Genomic DNA, 20,464 nt, shown 5'->3' with positions numbered 1-20,464 from the left:
AGAAGAGCTCAGAGGCCAAGGGGGTGTGAGTGTCAGCATCGGCTCTTACCAGCTCCGTGCTGCTGGGCGACCTCCGTGGCCTCTGGGAGCGCCAGTTTCCTCTTCTGCAGATCTAGTCACACGCACAGGGCTTCGTGACTTCCCTAGGCTAAGCATCTCCCCACGGCCTGGATCTAGCGAGAGCTCAGGAATGGTCGCTGTTGTTATAAATAAAAATACTCCCAGGTGCTAGGGAAGAGGTGGAGAGGGAGGGGCGGGGATGAGAGTGAGGTGAGCGCTAAGGGGGTGACGCACGGGAGCCTCTGGGGGAACCGGGGTGTGGACAAGGCTGCTCTGTTCTCGCACTTCCTGACCCCATCTCCCCGAATCCGGCTGGTTCGCCCCACTTTTCTGAAGCGTAGATGAGTCTGGGGTGAGACCACTATTAGCAGCATGAGACTGAACCCAGACCTCACCCTTTGTCCCCTGAAGGCCTTTGTGGCTCGGTGGGACAATAAGCCCAGCAGCCCCTTCAATCGGGGCTTGGTTCCCCGTGAGTCCTCCCGGGCGCCCCCACCTTGGCAGGGGGAGCGCGGGCGCCAGGAGAGCCGGGCGCGCGGCCCGGCGGCGCCCCCTTCCGGCGGAGCGAGCCACGGCAGCGGGCCCTGGAGGGCGCCGGGTGCCACGCGAGACGCGGAAACGCACCCGGAGAGGCGGCTGAGCCCCAGCCCCGCGCGCGCGGCCCTGGTCCCGCGGGGTGGGGCCTGGCAGTGGAGTTGCGGCCAGGGACCACGCGGGGGCCTGAGGAATCGGTTTGCGGGGTTCGCGTTCCTCCGAGGGCACCGTTGCTTCCTGTAATTTAATTTTCTCCTGAAAGCGATGCTAATTAAATCCTTTCTCCGGTGAGCCGCGTCCCCCCTCCTGTTTATTAATTACGCAGCACGTGCGAGGCGACTCCTCGGCTGCTGCCAGGCTGGCTCGGGTGGATGGGCCTCGCTGCCCGCTCCCCTGGCTGCCGTCCTGGCTTGGGTCTCGGAGCTCTCTGCACCTGAACCCTGCGGGCAAGGCTCCAAGGCTAAGCAAGAGCGGAACACCCCTTCCCCCACTGCTGGAGACCTCTGCCTTTCACCTCCTCTGCCTTCCCAGGTCTCCAATCATACCCTTCCCTCCTATGGCCACAGCACAGTGCTCGCAGCCGGTTTGCCAGACTGGACCCAGTGGCTACGGAAGGTCACACAGCCTTTCTAGGGCATAGTGGGGGCTAGAGCTCAGACCTCCCGAAGCTTAGTCTCTCAGGGATCACCAACTCAGACGCCTCCAGGGACCAAACTGGGAGTCGCTCTGTGTAGGCAATGGGGAGGGGTGGAGTCTGTGGCAAGTAGAACAAAACAGAACTTCCCCTGCGGGGAGTTACTCCAACAATGTGCCCCATTGAAGGCCACGAGTGTCCAATTCTTGGTAAGTCTAAGAGGGAGTTCAGTATCCAAGGATGGTAGTGATTTGTCCAGGGTCACGCAGGGACTCAATGGCCGAACCACTGGACACTCTGGACTCGCAGTGTGGTGATCTTTCCAGAATGCCACTTCATAGAGGAGGATATGTGACCCCCCTCCACCTTCAGTTCTTCCCATCAGAGGCTAGTTTTACCCCGTGCTGGGGGAGTTACCCATGCTGGTCCCCCTCCCACCAGTCATGCAGGGCCCCCATTCCCCTCAGAGTCCCCTCAGGTCCCCCCAGAGGGGCTTCTCTATCTAAACCTTCCCATTCAGACCACTTCTGGTCCAACCCTCAGCTGTCAGGCAGAAAAAGTGGCAGCTCAAGCAAATCCCTCCCAGAATGTGAAAGGAGGAGTTTGGGGGAGGGGAGCAATGCTATTTTTAAAGAGATATTAATGGTGGGGATTTCAGGCATCATAAGCAAGACAGAAAGGGGGCATTCAGGGACAGGGAGTCTGGGGAGGAGCCCACAGAGGTCTGCCTCCTCTCTGGAGGCCTCACAGCGCTCGCACTCCTCTCCGCTGCTCTTGGCTCAGGGTTCCAGGTCAGTGCCCTGCTCCCAGCCTGCAGAGCTTTGTGCTGAGGCTGCCTTCAGTGGGGAGGACACTAACACGGATCCCGCTGCACCAGCCAGCCCTCTGGCCCCTCCAGAGGCCTCTCTTTTCTCAAATGTCCTAGAGGAGCTTTGGCAGATATCCTTCCCCTCTGAGCCCACTCCATTTTAGGGTCTTGGGTGCCTCCCGTGTCCTGGTTTCTGGCGGGTGGCTGTGCTCAGCTCTCTGGCAGTGTCCGGTCCCCTTCTGCAGGCACTCTTACCCTGCCTGGGAGGGAAGCAGCCCCAAAATAGCTCAGCTCTTTTCCCCTGGCCAGGCATCTCCCTTGAGCCCTGGGGTATGGTCTCCAGCCTGGACTGTCCTCAGGCCTCCACAGTCAACCTCTGAAGAAACTGCTTCATGCAAGGCAACCTGCCCATTATCATCAGCCTGGGAGGGACCAGATACATCCTGCAAACCCTGAAGCCAGCCTGTTTGCATCTGCAGAGTCAGTCACCTGAAGCAGCTGACTGTCAGCTCTGTGAAGGCTGCAGAGGCTGAGCCTCATTCCTTTCTCTGTACCCGCCCATGCCTACTGCATAGTAGGTGCTCAATAAACGTATCAGGATGGTGGGATTGAATGAATCAATCAATCAATGAGTTGATGAATGAAAACTTGAGTCCTTGTTACTTTTCAGCAGGGCATTAATTGGGTGCCTACAATAGCCCACAATAGAAAGATAGTCTATCCCTGGCTGGTGTGGCTCAGTTGGTTGAGCGTCATTCTGTGCACTCAAGGGTTGAGGGTTTGATTCCCAATCAGGGGACATACCCAGGGGTTCAATCCCCATTTGGGGCAACCAATCAGTTTGTCTCTCACATCAATGTTTCTCTCTCTCTCTCTCTCTCTCTCTCTCTCTCTCTCTCTCTCTTTTTCTCTCCCGCCCCCTCCCATTCCTCTCTCTAAAATACATTTTTAAAAATATCCTTGAGTGAGGATCTAAAAATTTTTTAAAAGAAAGAAAGATTGCCGAAACTGGTTTGGCTCAGTGGATAGAGCATTGGCCTGCGGACTGAAGGGTCCCAGGTTCGATTCCAGTCAAGGGCATGTATCTGGGTTGTTGGCACATCCCCAGTGGGAGATGTGCTGGAGGCAGCTGATCGATGTTTCTCTCTCATCGATGTTTCTAACTATCTCTCTCTCCCTTCCTATCTGTAAAAAATCAATAAAATATGTTTAAAAAAAAAAGAAAGAAAGATAGTCTAGTATCTGGGTTCACATGGTTTGAATCCCAGCTCTGCCAGTTGCTAGCCATGAGACTTTGGGCAAGTTATATAACATCTCTGTGTCTCAGTTCCTTCACCTGGAAAATAAAAGTAGTGAAAACAAAACATACCTCAAGTGTTGCTATGAGAATAAATACTTAATACAGGTAAAGAAAAAATCCTATCTAATAATAGACAAAGATTGAAATTAACCATACCTCTGCTACGCTTCCCATTGACTAATCAGCAAGATATGCAAATTAACCACCAACAAAGATGGCAGCCAGCAGCCATGCAGCTGAAGCGAGCAGGAGTCTTGCTTGCTCCAGTGATGGAAGAAGCCAAGCTTCCTCCCTACTGTGGCTGGGCCCTGAGCTCCACTCTAAGCAACAAAGTTGCAATTATAGAAGCTAAACAAACCCCAGATATCTGCTTTCAGCAGGCCGTGGCCTCAGAGCTGGAGCGGCAACAAAGTTTCAATTATAGAAGGTAACTAAATCCCAGAATAAAAAAGAAAAAAAAAGACGAGAGGTTGGGAGCTTCAGTCGCCAGCGGGCTTGGCCAGCCTGAAAACCCTCAGCCCCTCATCCAGACTGGCCAGGCACCCCAGTGGGGACCCCCACCCGTGCACCAGGCCTCTATCCTATATAGTAAAAGGGTAATATGCAAACTGACCCTAACAGCAGAAAGACTGGGAATGACTGGTCACTATGACACACACTGACCACCAGGGGGCAGACACTCAATGCAGGAGCTGCCCTCTGGTGGTCAGTGAGCTCCCACATGGGCGAGCTCTGCTCAGCCACAAGCCAGGCTGATGGCTGCCAGTACAGCGGTGGTGGCGGGAGCCTCTCCTACCTCCTCAGCAGCGCTAAGGATGTCCGACTGCAGCTTAGGTCTGCTCCCTGCTGGCAAGTGAACATCCCCCGAGGGCTGCCGGGCTGCCAGATGGATGTCTGATGGCCAGCTTAGGCCCAATCCTCCAGGGAGCAGGCCTAAGCCAGCAGGTGGTCATCCCCTGAGAGGGCACAGGCCGGGCTGAGGGACTCCCCTCCCTCAAGTGCACAAATTTTTGTGCACCGGGCCTCTAGTAAATAATAATAAGTAATAATTAATACAGGTGAAGTGTGTGTATGACAAGGGCCTGGCATGGAGTGAGTTCAGTAAATGTTGGTCATTATTACTCATGGTTGAATTACAGCATCAACATCGTGTTCTATGTTATGTGCTAGGTATGGGGGAAACCGGAGGATTCCACCATCACCTTCCCTGCCTTCCAAGGTTTACAGCAGAGCAGAGAGATGGAACCCACACAGGAGGGAGTCAGAGCCATGGGTTGCTGCCGCAGGTAGGGGAAGACTCCCCCAGGGGCTGGACCTGGTGAGGAAAGGTCCTGTGGAGATGGGGGACAGAGAGGGGCTGGGAGAGGCCGAGGCTGAAGGAGGAAGTATGTTGGGGCCACCAGGTTGTGGGCTGGAGCTGTCCACCTGGGTGCAGAGGGCCTCGCCAGTCAGGATGGGGGGATTGTACATTGTGAAACTTTATCCCTATGTTTCAGTCTTCAGCCTTTCAGTTCTGCTCTACACCTGGAAGCCATATTGGTAGAAAGTTCCTTCCAACCCCATTTTCTGAAGCTGTATGAGCATGAACGATTGGTGGGGAGCTCCCGGAGGCCCCTCTCGGGGCCCAGAGAGAGGTCTAGGGGTCTCTGATGTTCCCAGGCTGATTCCCTGGGGGAATGAACGTGACCCTCTCCCTGTGATCTCCACCCTGGAGAACTCCACTGACCAGTAGAAAAAGTAGATGACAATCTATGCTTGACTCACACAAGAGGAACAACCTTGAATGAGGGTGAGTCAGGGTTTTATAAGAAGAAGGAGGCAGGGTCCATGGGGAATGTGCCTGCAGCATGTATACTCATGTCCCCAACACTCCTAAAAGGAGACTCACAATCCCAGAAATCACCAGCCATCCCTGCCTCTGCACAGCCCCTCCTACCCCCACTCCCACCCATGGCTCTGCTTTTCTGCCTGGCCAACTCCTATTCATCCTGCATGAGTCTGAGTCTCCTCCTCTGGGAAGTCTTCCAGCCTACCACAGCCAAGGGAGTGCTCCCCTCTGGGCTTCCATAGTACCCTGTCCTTCTCCCTCCCATCAGCCACTGAAGCTTAACCCTCTACAATTGGTCCTTTTCCCCACGAAGTCAGGTAATAGGTCTCATTCATCTTTGAATTCCTGGTTCTTGGCCTCATGCCCGGCATCAATGAATGTTTGAGGAATGAATTGAGGAGCTGGGCCAGCACCACCCACAGAGTGAGGAATGAGGGCAGAGGCAGAGGCCAACACCAAGGCAGCTGAGCTACCCCAGACATCCCCAGCCCCACCAGTAGGATCACCCTGGCTAGTGTCCAGGTCCAAGGTTCTGGCTCACTTCTAACTCATCTCAGACAGGGCAGGACAAGGCATCCTTGCTCCCTACACATCCCCTCCTTTTCTCCCCATCAGGAGGGGCTGCCTCCCTGAGAGCATGCCCAGAGACAGGGCAGGAGGGGGGACAGAGGCGGGGGGCAATGAGGCCAGTTGAAAGACAGAGGGTTCAGAGAGGAGCCAGGGCACTTAGAGGACCAAATGTATAAAGTAACAAAGACAACCATATTCTTAGGAAGGAGGTTGGCTAAAAGATAGCCCCAGGGACCTAAGGACTGGCTTCCTCATGATAGTGGAAGGGAATGTGGTTCAGGTCTCTTTCAGTTTGTCCTTCTCTCATATGGCAGTTCATCTTTTGCCTAATCCGACACTAGAGCCTGGGCCAAAGCAGAGTGCCCACTTTCCAGATGGGAATACTGAGGCACTGTAAGCCCCTCGAGTACAGAGTTGTCTCATCCATTTCTAGCCCCACAATGTGCAAAGCACAATGCTGGGCACATGAGGGGAATGAGAGATGTGGAGTGAGAGACTGAGCTGTGTATTTATCTGGTCAATATTTATTGAACACCTACTAGATGCCTACCTCCTGCTAGGCATCCAGGATACAATGGTGAACAAGGCAGGTGTCTGCCCTGTGGAGTGTAGACAGCCCATGCTCTAGAATGCTCTGAGCACTAGCTGAGCATTAGGGATTAGCCACAGCTCCATTCATCTCCCACCACCTGCCCCTGCATATCAGGGAGCTGCCGCCCATTGGTGTGTGTTCAGGCAATGCAGGCTCCGGCCTAGGCTGAAGGTTGTTCAACAGCCCAAGTAAAATCAGCACCTTGCAGCTGTGTCTCTATCAACCCAGGCCTACACATCTTTAAGATGCATTAGAGGTCGTGACCATTCACCTGCTCAGGGACCACTCCCTGCAGGGCTCAGCCCCCTTCCTGCTGTCCCCAGGGCTGGGCAGCCCAAGGTCTCCAAGTGTTGTCAGTAGGGGCTGGGAGAGCAGCGGGCCCTGGCTGATCCTCAGGAATGGTCAGCCCTGGTTGTGTTGGAGGATCAGGTGGATTCTTCATTCTCCCTCCACCTGTCCTCTGATGTGGAAAGAGGTGGGAGGAGAGGAGGAGTGGGAAAAGAGGAAGTAAGTCCCAGGTTAGACAGCCCATCCTTGGTCCCATGGGTTCATAGACCCCAGCATTGTGGACCTGCAACTGACCATACCCACAACCCTGACCAATCACAGTGGGTTCTGGCTGAAAGAGTGGGCAGGATCCTGGGGGTCCCGCATAGATGCCCTTTTAGTCTCTGGGTTGTGCGGTGAACCAGGGCCCCAGGGGAGGAGCAGGAGCATCTGGGGCAGCAGCAGTCTAGACAAAGATGATGTACCCACTTGAACAGAAGTATTTTTGATCCTGACCTTAAATATTTTAATAGCCAGTATGACTGCGTCGGTACATTCCAGCCCTGCTACCAACCACAGTGCCCATATGATCACATCAAATCCAATTTAAAACCACACATTTTATTGATGTTCTTCATCGACAATGCAGGGTCATGTATACAAATGGTACTCAAGTCCCACAACTGGCAACTTCCCCACCGCTACACCCGCCCCCGTCCCCCCCCCCACACACACACACTGTCCAATCTGCCAGGAGCCGACCTCCTGCAGGTCTCCCTTTGGCTTCCTCCCCCAATGTCCAGCCTCACAGCGCCGAGGCGAGGCTCCGGGAGGCTGCAAATGGCTGGACTGGCTTCCAAGCTTGAGCTGGGGATCAAGAGAGAACCAGGGCCTGGGTCACCCAGGCCTCTCCCCCTACCCTTCCATTCCCACCACCTAAGTATGGCCAGAACGAGGGTGAGGATGCCCCCAATGACTTCTCCATCCAGCAGCCGGGGCTCTCCTTCAGCTTTCTCTGCCATATCTTTCCTCTCCAAGTGACCTGCCCTGCTGACCACCAAGATGGCAGAGTGACCATTTTTCTGGGGGTGGGACTCAGTGCCTGGATGACAGCAACAAGTTGCCCCTGATGGCAGGAATCTCATGATCTTGGTCACTACTGTACATATGTGGCACTAAATAAATACATGTAGGATGCATGAACGAAGGGATATGGGAGGAAGTATAAGCAGATGGAGCCATTAGTACATCAGCCCTCTAGGGGCATTGAAGGCAGGACCAAGGTAAAGTCCTTCCAAGCTCCACCCAAGAACTCAGGGTGTTGTGTAGTAACAATTGGGGTTGCCATGGCCACCAGCTGGGCACTGTAGGGTGTGGGTTTCAGCCCTGCTGCCTGCATGGATGGCAGACTGGCCTTGGGACCCAGTCAGGAGGGGGCACATGTGTTGTCCCCACTCCCTCATATGCCCCAGGGATCTGGTCCTCTGGGTTCTAAAACACACGGCCATGCCCTTATTCAGAGCCAGTCAGATAACAGCGCTGGTCTGGCAATTGCACCCCTATATTCTGGTCTCCCCACTCCACAGCCTCAACTCTCCCAATCTTCCCCTTCCGAGTTGAGCATGACCTTCAAGCTCTGCTCTCCCCACCACTGTCCCCACCTGCCCCTGAACTGCTCCGTCTCCCTGTCCTCAAATGCCAACCGCCTTAACTAGCATTAGCGCCCGGGTAGATTTGTCTCTCCAGAGACTCTCTCCTTGGTGGCTGGGTGGGATCCTAAATGTTTGCATCATCATTTTAAGACTCCTCTGTGCCCATACCACCTCCATGAAAACAAATAACTCTCTACAGATCATCTGGACCTGGCGATCACAAAGCGGACACCAGAATCCTGGGTGGGAGAGATGTTCCCTTCCCTAAGCCTGTGCAGGGATTCTTTCCCGGCGCACCTGCTAGATGACTGCCTAGTCCCTGCTGGAATACCTCTGGTTTGGGGCCCTCACTACCTCCCCAGGAAGCCATCCATCCTAACGTTGAACAGCTTTAGCTGCCAGAATGTCCTTTATACGGGGAAAAAATGAACCCATTTCCTTCTCTCATTCTCATTCTTCAAATATCTCAGCACTCAGCCTCTGTGCCACCCTCTTCCTTCTCCCCTAAGTTCTCTCTCTCTCTCTCTCTCTCTCTCCCTCTCTCCTATATGGTTATGTAGTCACATGCCTCTCATTTATAAGTATGTCCCCTTCCCTTCTCCCTTCTCCTTCCTTTCCCAGCATCTAGCCAAGGCTGGAAGAGTGCCAGGAAAAGAAAGCATCCAGCCAGGCCCCGGACTGGGCTGGGTGGCCAGCTGGAGTAGGTTGCACAGGGGACAGCAGCTGGAAAAGAAATCCCAGACCATTGGCTGCTGCGTCCCAAAGAAAGGGCCTTGCAACTTGGGGGTGGGTGGGCAGCAAGCTACTGAGTTCTTTTCCCCTCTCACTGCCCACAATTCCTCAGAGGGGACGAGGACACTCCCCCTCCTTTCCCAAGCTCCCTGGCAGTTGGCAGAGCAGACTTGGTAATTTTAAACACTTTGTAATTTTCAACAGTTTTGCCAGACTTCAGGTCCCAGGGAGCATCCTATCAGCAGCAAGAATTCATTCCCTACTCCCAACATGGGGCTTAGAGGACAAGATCCAGCAGATGGCAGTGACGACATGAGACATGGCAGAGGGCATGGATCAAGTGGGCAGAGGGGCAAAGAGGGGCCCCAAGGAAAAGAAACAAATGCAGAGGCCTCCTGACACCCGCCTGGCCGGCCCATGGAGAGTGGAACAATGCCTGGGTGGCCATTTTTTCCTCCTTGCCATTGATCCACCAGCCAATGCTGTTTTCTGTGTCACAGACCAGGGGTGGATGCTAGGACATTATCCATCCAGGTTGCAGTGGGTCATGGGTGGGGACAAGGGTGCCATGGTCTCGTGTTCAGGAGGAGTCAAGACACCGAGAGGAATGATGGGCGTGCCTACTTGTCCCGCGGCTTGGAGCTCTCACCTCCGACGTTGAACATGGGGACCAGCAGGCCCAGCAGCCACCGCTTCCCGAACACCTCCTGCAAGTTCTTGCGCCAGGGCCCGGCCCTCACCGCTACCCCCTTCCGCACCTGGTGGCGGGTCTGCCCCCGGAGGATCAACAGCAGCTGATGGCAGCAGAAGCCGGCGCAGGCCAGGCCGACGGCAAACCAGAGGTAGAGCATGAGGATGACGAACATTTCAGAACCGAGGACAGCTCCTGCAGGGGTGGGGGCGGGGAAACACCAGCATCGCTTTACACCCAGGCCACGTACGGACCTGCCATCCCTGCAGGCGCTTTCCGCTCGGAAGGGAGGGAGATTAATGAGATTGAAGCGATATTTTACAGCAATCTCAGCGCTGCAGCGACGGCGAGGAAGGATAAACTAGTTGCCCTAACTTTTTCTTAGTGCTGACGGCCAGGGGAGAACTGGGGATGTCCGGGAGAAGGGAAGGAAGCTGCTCTGCGCGGCGCCTAGATATTAACATCCCTGAGTCGTAGATACCGGTCTTTCTCTGCCTTCTCTTTCTGGTCTGGAAATAGGGAGAGGGCTTTTTCTAGGAGGAGCGAGGGGTGAGCTGAGGGTGCTAGAGGGGGAGCTGGCGCCTGGGCAGCTGTCTAGACTGAAGCACCTGCTCCCATGGAGCCGGAAGCATCAGCGGGAGGGCTCAGGCAGGTGACAGCGTGACGGGGAGCAGGGCCCAGTCATCAAGAAGAATAAGTAACCAGCTCCCAGGGCAGCACAGAGCTCCAACCGAGAGAATAAACCCGTCATTAGTGTTAACAAGAGGACAGTGTGGCCACCAGAACACTTGGCCAGAGCTCTCCTGTCAGTCAGAACTTGCTAAGCCTGGAAGGGCCCCCCGCTCCCCCCCCCCCCGCCTTCCCCCCTCCCCAGGTCACTAGTCCAGCCTCCTGCCTTGGGCCGACCTCCTGTAAACCTCTCTAGACAAGCCCTCTCTGTTACTAGGTTTTAAATGTCATCTGAGTAAGAGATCCCACACTCTTCTTCAGAGTAGGGGTGGGCAGTCCACGCTAAGTTTGAATCTCCCAGCTCTGTGGCCTCGCACACGTTTCTTAACCTCTCTGAGTTGCAGTTTGCTCATCTGTAAAATGGCTCCATAGGTTTGCACGATCCAGGAAAATTGTGTGCAAAGTGGTCAGCTTTCTGGTTCCCACACAGCACAGCGCTCCCTGCTGAGGAGACTTGACCCAAAATGATCTCAGCGTTAACTCCTTTTAGATCATCAAGCTTTCTCGTTCTTCCCAGGGCTTGCAGTCCTAGCTGGGCTGCATCTTTGGCAGCCATGGTAGAGACACCCACCTTTACCTGCCCAGCAGCCAGGGCAGTGAACCCAGGAGAGAACTCGAAAGCCCCCCTCAGCTGCTCTTCCTGCAGGACAAGCCCACCACCATGTCCTCCAGTGAGATGAGGGTACCTGCTCCAGACCCCACCTTACAACCTACTTGACCTCTGCAAATCACAACCATATCCCTCCCTTCTCCAGCTTCCCCTGGCCCCGGTCTAGCTCTTCCCCGGTCTCCCCAGACTCCAGTTTCCAGACCCCTGAGGGTTTGGGGTCTTACAACTTGTCCAGTCTCAGTAGTGATGGACTCAGCCACCGGGAGGATTTGGGTTTGCTCATTAGCAGCTTTCTCTTGCCCTCAGCCCCTGGGAGCTTGATAGCAGGTTTCTATTTGTGAAGTTGGTGACAATAAGTCCATCTGCCCAGGGGAGGGAGGGCTCGTTCCAGCTGGCATTTTGAGGAGCCCCTCAGCTGGCTGGGGGCAGCAGCGGGACGGGGCTCACACTGGGCAGGCCCTCCCTCTGACCCACTTCTTCTTGTCAGCACAGGTTAGCTCAGGAAGCACATGGAGGATGAAGGATCCAGGGACCGGGGTTCCCGTTGGGCTCCGGGAATGCTGACAGGGACAGATGACCCTCAAGCTGGGACCTGAGAACATCAGAGCTGTCAAGTGCGGGCCTGCCTTGCATCTCAGCCTCGGGGACAAGCCTGAGCTGATGGAAGCTGTTTTTCAGGGGCTTTATTTCTGGCACTAAATCAATGTATGCGGAAAAGACCCTGTGGCCTTCTCCTGGCCCCTTGTGGCAACTACAAAAGGCTCTTCTGGTGACCTGCTTTTTCTTGAAATGTTTGAAGTTGGCTAACCTGGCTGCCTCAGCTCTCTGAACTATCTAATAATAGTTCTGCTTCTTTTAGAAAAAATCAGAGTTTTTCTAAAGGCCTGAATGGTCACACCACCCAATCTCTCCCTCCCTGCTTCCCACCAAGCATTTATAACACCTTTGACAGATCATTGCCTGGCATCTTTGACATACATTCAGGGACAAGGGGCTCCCTTCCTCCCAAAGAGGCTCATTCATCAAGAAGCAGCTTCAGAGAGGCAGTGTGGTGTGGTGGAAGGAATATGAGCTCTGGAGGCTAGCAACCCTGAGTCCAAATCTTGGGTTGGAATCATAACTAGTTATGTGGCTTCGAAGCAACTTAACCTTGCTGACCGTTTTGTTCCTGAGCCTTTAAGATGGATATGATAATACCTACCTCACAGAATTGTGGTGAGGACTGAATGAAATGAGACCTGCACAGTGGGTAGCACATAATAGGTGCTCAACAAACGTTAATCCCCTTTCCCTTTCACTGGACTTTCTGGAGGCATCCACCACACTGGTGTACTTATACAAATGTCATGACACAGATCAGATGGCATCATCTCCATTTCCTAGGTGAGAAGAATGAGGCTCAGAGAAGTGACACAATTTACGCTGATCCCATGAAGCCACAAGAAAAGACAACTTCTAAAACCCACCTGGCCAGCCTCCTACCTCTTGAGCATCAGCTAAAGATCCATGGGCAGCAGCCACCAGAAGACCTCTTCTACTTCTAGCTCACAGGGCCCACACTCCCAGCCATCTCATGCTCATGCCGATATAAGTCAGGGACAGTACCACAGTTGAGGACAAGTACCACAGCTGGAAAATAACTGCTCAATCAGACAACTTGGGCCTTCCAACTCCCTCCTGTCCTCCTGAGCAATGAGGTAGGTAGTGTCCTCAACCACTTGGGTTGAGAATAGGGGGAGAAGACATAGGGAGGAAGGCACTGAAGAGTGTACAGGGGAGGGGGAGAAGGACGTGCAAGGGGAACGATGAAAGGTTGGCAAAGGAGGAAGATGAGATGGGAGAGTTTGAGATTACAAATCTTGGCCTTTCTTTTCCTAGTGGGTATGGTGAGGAGGTAAAAGATAATGGCACTCATCTTTCTGCTGGAATGGGATCTGGTCTCCAAGGTAGGCACTTACTGGTTCTGTTCTCCCACCAGAGCAAATACATAGATCCCTGTTTTTTCTTTCCTGCCTCCCAAACCTAGCACATATGGATAGGCCTCTAAGCCTGGCTTATCTCAAATCAAACCATTTCAAGATCCTCCCTTTGGAAACATCCATTTTTATGTGAGGAAACTACTTGCAAAAGAAAGTGTAATTAGGTTCTCTGGCTCCCCTCATCTCTCCACCTGCCTGTGCTCACACTCCACCCCCTAGCTCGCCCACCTACCCTCCCTCCTCCTGGTTATTTCAGTCCCAGCAGCCTCCTATGCCAGCGCCAGGTTCCAGAAGGCCTGAGAGCTCTGAGTTCTGGGCCCAGCTCAGCCACCAGCCCTCAAGGCATCTCCCCTATCTGGGTCCTTCCTGGGTCTCTGTGTTCCCTCTGCCAAATGGCACAACAGTTCTATGCCTGCAAAAGATTAGGCTGCTGCCCCAACAAAGGCTGAAATAATGGCTTCCCCCCCCCCACCCCCCCAAGAGAGGAGCAAAATTTTTATCAATGTCCAGCCCAGGCACATCAAGACAATGTTGGCTTCTCAGTGGAAGCAGCTGCACTTTCTTTGTCCCTGAAAGGTCAGTGGCTGAGGAAACATGCTGTGTTCCCTGTGCTGCTGTGGGAAAGCCATTTAATCCATTTGCGCCTCAGTTTGTTCATCTGAGAAATAGAGATATTGATACCATACACACATGTGTGTACACTATCAATTGTAAAAACCAGGTCAATCAGAGTCAAAGGCCAGGGGAGGATGGAGAGGAAGGAAGTGAGGTAGGGACACGTTGCAAGGCCAGGTAAAGTGGTAAGAACTGCCACAGGTCCCTCTGGGCCACGTACCAGGGAGCTGTTCACAGGACACTCTATACACAGTCCTCACCAGGGTGCCCAGCTGAGTGTCACTTCCAAGGCCCACATGTCTGGCTCCTGCAGGTGTACGAGCCTCCTGGAGGATCAGTTCCCACACCAGTCCCATCACTGTGGTGTGAGGATGCAACCATTAAACATGGCTGCATCTCCAACCAGGTGCCGCCTGCTTTGAGGCATCTGCAGGCTGGGACCACCTGGTGGGGTCAAACATCATGGGCAGGAGGGCAGAACTTAGTCTCTTGCTGGGGCTGGCTGGTACCCTGTTGATCTTACTGTGGTTGGTTGGCAAGATGTTTGGAAGGCAAAGTCCTTAAGGGAATGCATGAGGAGCATTGGGGTCCAGGCAGAGGAAAGGTCAAAACATGGGTGCCCCTCACAGGCCGCATGGAAGGGGAGCCAGCACCCAGCCCACCTGGCACAGAGCAGGTGTATTGCCTGGATCACCACATCTCTACGAGCCAATGGGCCATGGTGAGCACAAAGGAGATGATGAACGAGGTTGGGGTAGGGAGAGAGGTTGCCAGATAAAATACAGCATGCTCAGTTAAACTGAATTTCAGATGGGTAACAGAACCTTTTTTTTTTTAGTATAAGTATGTCTCATGCAATATTTAGGAGTTACTTATACACTTAAAAGTTATGCATTGTTTATCCAAAATGATAATTTAATTGGGCATCTTGTTGTGGGGGTTTTATTTTTATTTATTTATTTTTGCGAAATCTGGCAAACTTGGGGTTGGGGTTGGGGTTGGGGTGGGGTCTTTGTGTAGGGCCCAACCTGCCTGTCAAGACCCACTCACCAGAGAAGAACTGGCTGATGGAGGTGGGAAGGAGCGTGAGGAAGGCCAGTGGGTGCGCGAAGGAGATGGAAAGGACTGCCGAGATGTAGGCCACGCCCGCCACCATGGAGTAGAGGCAGGCCAGGGAGGTGTAGAGGCAGAACAGGACGAAGTTGCGCATGTTCCTGCTGCCAATGCAGTTGCCGGTGAAGAAACAGTGGTGGTCGTGCCTCAGGGTGACTCTGGCACACACTCGGCAGAAGTGGGTGCTGGGCGGGGCGGACAGAGCCTTCCTGGCCGAGGCCCCCTGGCAGGCGTCCAGGTCGTCGGGCGAGTTCTGGATGACCAGGACGTAGTTGCCCAGGGCGTTGGTCGAGAGGAACAGGAAGAGTGCCCCGTGGAGGAGCGCTGGCGAGCAGAGCCGCGCGGCCGCCGGGTCCTCGCGCATGCTGGGCAGGAAGAGGAAGAGCTGGAGCGCGAAGGTCACCAGGGAGATGCACAGGAAATAGGCGGGGGCCACCACGTTGAGCAGCCTCAGCGCCAGCATCTTTGATTACATTCCTAAGGGGCCGGGGAGAGAGGAAAACTTACTGCGGTGTCCAGGGGGCGCCCTAGGGCGCTCCCCAGGCGTCCTCCGTCGGCCCAGCTTCACACCAGTCCATGCTCCCCATCCTTGTCCCTCCACCGTCCGTCCTCTCTTTCCTAACCCGGGTGGAGCAGGCATGAGACCCCGAGACTCACCGCCAAGGCCTCTGAGGGTCAGACTCTACTTCCCCGTGCTGGCTCCATGGTTTCCGAGGGACTTCGGCGCCCTGGCACCCCGGAGTCAGACACAAGGAGAGCGCGGTTGGGGCTTGTTTGTAAGGAAAGGAGGGGCAAGGGGTTGGGCTCTGTTATGGCTGTGGAAAAGAGCCCAGGTTTGGGGTTTCTCCTTCAGACCTCCCAGGAGGAGAAGGCAGAGGCTTGGGGTGGGGCCCAGGGAAATTATGGGAGCCCTGCATCACCTCCCCTTTCTCAGCCCCCGCCCCCACCCCACCTTGGGCAACACACTCAGGGACCTCACAGGTCATCTGACTCTTTGGAGGTATGTGTGCTTGGGGGTCCGTGATATTTGGTGTGTGTGTGTGTGTGTGTGTGTGTGTGTGTGTGTGTGTGTGTGTGTAGGGAGGGTCTGTGTGTGACTCTGTACGTGTAATCTGTGTGTGCCTGGGTGTCTGTGTTTGTGTATATCTGTGTACACACACGCAGCCGCTGCCACCTGGCTTTTAAAAAAATCGATTAAAACAATCGATCCATTCACACAGGCGCTGAGGCATCTAGTGGGGTGAGGCGGGGGCAGCCGGAATACCTGTGTCAGCCGGTCTTGGTCAGCCCACCTCTCCACGCTGGCAGCCCTGGCTATTTCTTTGCAAAAAGCGTTTTCATTTGAGGCGACGATATCCCCCCTTCCCGCCCGCCTCCCGCCCTCCTGAAGCGAGAAATCCAAACAACGCCGATGGCGCCGAAACCCTTTCGGTACCAACAAGCTCGCCCTGGGCGCAGGAGCGGATGCTTGGCCAGCCTTTCGGCTGATCGACCCCCGCCGCCGAGCGCAGCCCCCGCCGCATCCCCACTCCACCTCCCTCACCCCCAGCCCAGGTTCCTGCCCAGCTTCGGAGGCCACCGGTGCATGGAATTCTGGGCGCCCGAGAGAACTTTTCCAAGGGCTAAGGAGTCGGGAGCCCGAGGCGCGAGAAAAGTTCTGGGAAGGCAGCTGCACCCGGGATGGGCGAGTGCCAGGAGGCCACCATCCAGGCTGTCCCATCCCTTTGGGCGACTGATCACCTTGGAGTCCCCTCTGAAGGTGCCAGTGCCCCGGGGACCCGCGGCCGCACGGGGAGCGCGAGTCTCTCTCCGGCAGGGTGCCAGCGCCAGGCACGCCCAAGGGTGGTCGCTGGGGGCTCGGTACTGCCTCTGGCCATGCGCTTCCCGGAGCTGCCGCGGCGCTGCCCGCCCCAGACAGAGCCCTCGGCCCCGGGCTCCGGTGAAGCAAGTGTCTTCCCCACGCCGGTCGCCAGGGGGGCGCGGGAGCAGCCTCCAGATGCGCCGCGGCGCCTGGAAGGCGAAGGACTGGGGCTGGGGGAGTGGGGGGCGTTGGGCGGGCGGCCGCAGCCCGGGCCCTACGCGGGAGAGAGGACGGCGGAGACTGCCCGAGCCGCCCGGGGACTCGGGGAGCTGTCCGTTCAGCACTGGAGCCTGCCTCGCCCGCAGCGGAGGGCGGCACAGCAGGAGCCCCAGCGAGGCGGCCGCCGGCTTCTCGGCCAGCGCCAGCCGGGCGCCCGGGAAGCCGCCCCCTGCGCGGCCGCCGCCGCCGCCGCACCGCCGCAGAGGGGTGAGGAATGAACTCACCGAGCTCCGGTCGCCGATAAGAGGAGCCCTGGACGCCGGCTCTCGCCCTCTCCGAGGCTGCAAACTTGTGGGCTCGGCCCCGCTGGCTCGCAGCCTTCTCACGATTCGCTTCGGGGACTGGGCAGGTAGCGGGGGTGTGGGGAGGAGGGAGCGGGCAGCGCGGTCCTCCCACTTGGGCGCCAGCGAGTGGGGGCCAGGAAGCGGCGGGGATGGCAGCTGAGTACCCCCAGTCCTGTAACCCCCTCTTCCCCTTCTGGGGGCGGCTCCCTGACCACCCCTCTCAGCATCGGGGACTTGCCCCCCACCCCTCCCCTGGTTCCCTTGCAGTGGGCTGGGGCGCCCTGCCTGACTTCAGCCACCGGTTACAACTGGGATCTGGATTCAGCCCTGATGTGGATGCTCTCACCATCATCTGCTCTTGCCTTTCCGCTGTGGCTGACAACCCTCCCTGCTCTCCACTCTGGGACAGAAAGGAGCCTGGGGGTTTTAGAATTCAGCCTGCCAGGGGCAACACCCATAAAGACCAGTGTCATTGTCACAGAGGGGTTGAGACCCCGACTCTGGAGCCTGTCCCCCTGGGTCTGAATAGCCACCATTCACTACTGTGTGATCGTCAGTTTCCACTTCCTCATCTGTAAAACAGAGATGTGAGGATTCTATGACAATATACGCAAAGCCCTTAAACAGGGCCTGCCCATGGTAAGCACTAGTTAAGCAGTAGTGCCTAGTTAGTGTCACTATTTACTGGGCTCTAGAACCAGGCACTGTGCTAAGCTTTTAGCATAAGGCAGCTTTGTTAACCTTCTCAGCAGAAGCTCAATGATCCCCACTGTGTGGATGAGGAGGTCGAGACACAGAGATGCTAAGCCACATGCCCAGAGCCACACAGCAGGTAAGTGGCAGAGCCTGGATTTGAACGAATGCACCCTCTCTCCGCCTCTACACACCCCAACATCACTCTGAGACCCGGGGGGGTGTCTCGTTTGGGAGAAGGGGGGACAACAGAGCTTGAACCAGGAGCATCTGCCCGGCATCCTGTCCCATCTCCCTGTTCCCATTCCTTCCCCTCCTGACTCCACTATTCTGAGGTGGGTGCTGAGGGACACCAAGAGGGTGGGTGCAGTTGGCCAGTGTGTGTCAAATGGGGGCGGGGGTGAGGGACGCAGAGGCTTTAGAAAGACAGCACGCATATTGGAGCCACCACGACTACTTCAGTTTCCCGGGCTGTCATGTCTCACCTCCCCTTACCCTCACCCTGTTCCACTCCTCTGGGTGAAGGCAAACATAATAAATAAATAATTGTTTCTCAACCGGTTGATTAAAACAGGAGCAATCCCTTAAAATGAGGGCCATGTGCTTATCAGCCCAACCTATAGTTTTGAATCATCAGATACTGTTTTCTCTGTATTTTATCAGTGTACATTACAATAAAAGGGGAGGGGGCAGGAAACCTTATGTATAAGCAAAAACAAACAAACAAATGCAAAAAAAACTCAGCTTGGACACGTTTGCCAGGTGATGGCCTCTGAGGCTCTGGTAGCCCTGTGAGTCCCAGCGGCCACAGGGCGTTCACGGGGAAGCACAAGTGGCATTTCTTCCTTGAGAGCCGCTTTGTGTCAGATCATGGCTGCCTGCGCCCTTTTCACAAGCTCTGCCTGCCTCTCAACCTGGCCCTGGAGGCGAGGAGCCGGGAGGGCTTGGTTTGGGCTGTATTGATTGAAGATCTCTGTTCCCTAAAAACCTTGAAATTCCGGTGGTATTTCTAATTTTATTTTGCATATGGGTGTGTGGTGGGAAGGTGTGTGTCTGAATTGGTGTGTGTGTGAGGGGAGGGAGAGAGAGAGAGAGAGAAGCTAAATGAATGTGGGAAGATGTCAGTGGGGGAAGGGAACATTCAGCCAGGGAAGAGACAGAGATCTGGCTGAAGGGTGGACAGGAACGATGATTTATTTAGAAATATAGTTGATCAACTGAAAGGGACATTAAAGCTTCAGAGTTGGAGTTAGTAGCCCTCACCCCTTGAGTGAATTGAGTAAGAGGAAGCATGGCCAAATGTTATTTGGTTTTCAAAATTTGGTGCTTACCCTGACAAAATCGATAGGGAGGTCAATTTTAAAACTTCACTTTGATCCTGGCCCCATCAGAATGAGGCAGCCTAAGAACAAACACTTTCTTGCCACTTACCAGCTGTGAGACCTGAGCAAGTCACTTCACCTCTCTGTTCTCAGTTTGCTCATCCATAGAATGGGATGACAACGTCACCTTGTGATGATGATGATCGGATGGGATCATGTAATCTAAGTGCCACAGGCCCAGCAGGGGATTGGATAGTGTTAGCTTCTTTCTCTTCCTCTCTCTCTTCTGGCCCTTATCTTTATCCACAAGAAAGTCTCCTCTTTCCAACTAAAACGAGAGCTTTTGGTCTATGTTGGAAATATATTTTTGGGGGGCGGGGGGGGAGGGGGTCTCCTTCATATCTCCTAGCCTGATGATTTACCCAAAAGAGTTCAAGTGTCTTGACAGATGAGTTGATACTGGTCTCTTTCCGAGAGGAAAAGCTGTGTTATGAGGTCTTTGAAATGTCTGGTGAGGACACATTTGCCATTGATCTTGCAGTCCGCTGCCACCCACACCAACTGTAGTTTCATCCTTCACAAACAGCGTCAGAAAATAATTTATAAACCTCAGTCTCCATTGCCTTTGTCATATATTCATAGTTAGGCTCTGGCTCTACCTGCAGGCTGTCCCAAGGGGGCAGTAACACAGACAGGCATCTGATTGCTGTCGAGTGCTTTCCCAGAAATATGTGCCATAAATCTTGCTATTTGGTGGTGTTATTTGAATAAAATGAGTTCTCTCCCAAGTGGCGATCATTCCATTTTGTCTCGAAATGTTGTACACAAAGAGAGGAGCTCCGTGCAGCAAGCCACGTCTGCCTGGGTGGGGAGCCGCCCACACATGTCTGTCTGGCCCTATAACTTCCCAGGAGTTTGGGGTGGAGAACATTCCAAGATGCAAGGGCCACACCCAAGGAGGCTCTGGGGATTTTCCTTCATTGTCATGCTCCTATTTCAGATTGATCAGGGGGAGTGGAGGATAAAGGCTGAATGGGGTCTCCAGGTTAACCAGGTCCTGAAATTAAGGTTTTAATAGGCATCCTTGGACAGGATATTCTTTACTGCCAATAGCAAGTCAGAGGCAACCACAAAGTGCTCCCCAAGTCTCAGAAGGCTTAGTGAGATGCTGTCTGGCCTGCCTGGACTTGGAAAACAGATCAGTGTGATTTTCATCTTAGCCAATCGAGTACGTGAGAATTGGATTGTCGCAGATTTTCTATTTGGAGGTGATAATTTACTTGGCCAACTATGTCTTCATTTTAACAATAACATTACTTTGATGTAATAAAGTGCTTAGTAACCTTACGAAGTACATCCACAAAAATCAAA

General features: G+C 54.5%; 1 protein-coding gene across 1 annotated transcript; it reads right to left on the bottom strand.

The window, feature by feature from the left end:
• Nucleotides 1-9,597: 9,597 nt before the first annotated feature.
• ZDHHC22 (zinc finger DHHC-type palmitoyltransferase 22) lies at nt 9,598-17,590 on the bottom strand. The gene is made up of 3 exons (XM_059689350.1): nt 17,019-17,590; nt 14,652-15,191; nt 9,598-9,863 (listed from the first exon to the last, which is right to left on the bottom strand). Exons 2-3 carry the CDS (start codon nt 15,175-15,177, stop codon nt 9,598-9,600), a joined length of 792 nt encoding a protein of 263 aa, XP_059545333.1. The 5' UTR covers nt 15,178-15,191; nt 17,019-17,590.
• Nucleotides 17,591-20,464: the final 2,874 nt, after the last annotated feature.

This window comes from Myotis daubentonii, chromosome 1 (genome assembly GCF_963259705.1).
Source record: "Myotis daubentonii chromosome 1, mMyoDau2.1, whole genome shotgun sequence".
NCBI classification, from domain to species: domain Eukaryota; kingdom Metazoa; phylum Chordata; class Mammalia; order Chiroptera; family Vespertilionidae; genus Myotis; species Myotis daubentonii.
This window is presented reverse-complemented; position numbering and strand designations above follow the sequence as displayed.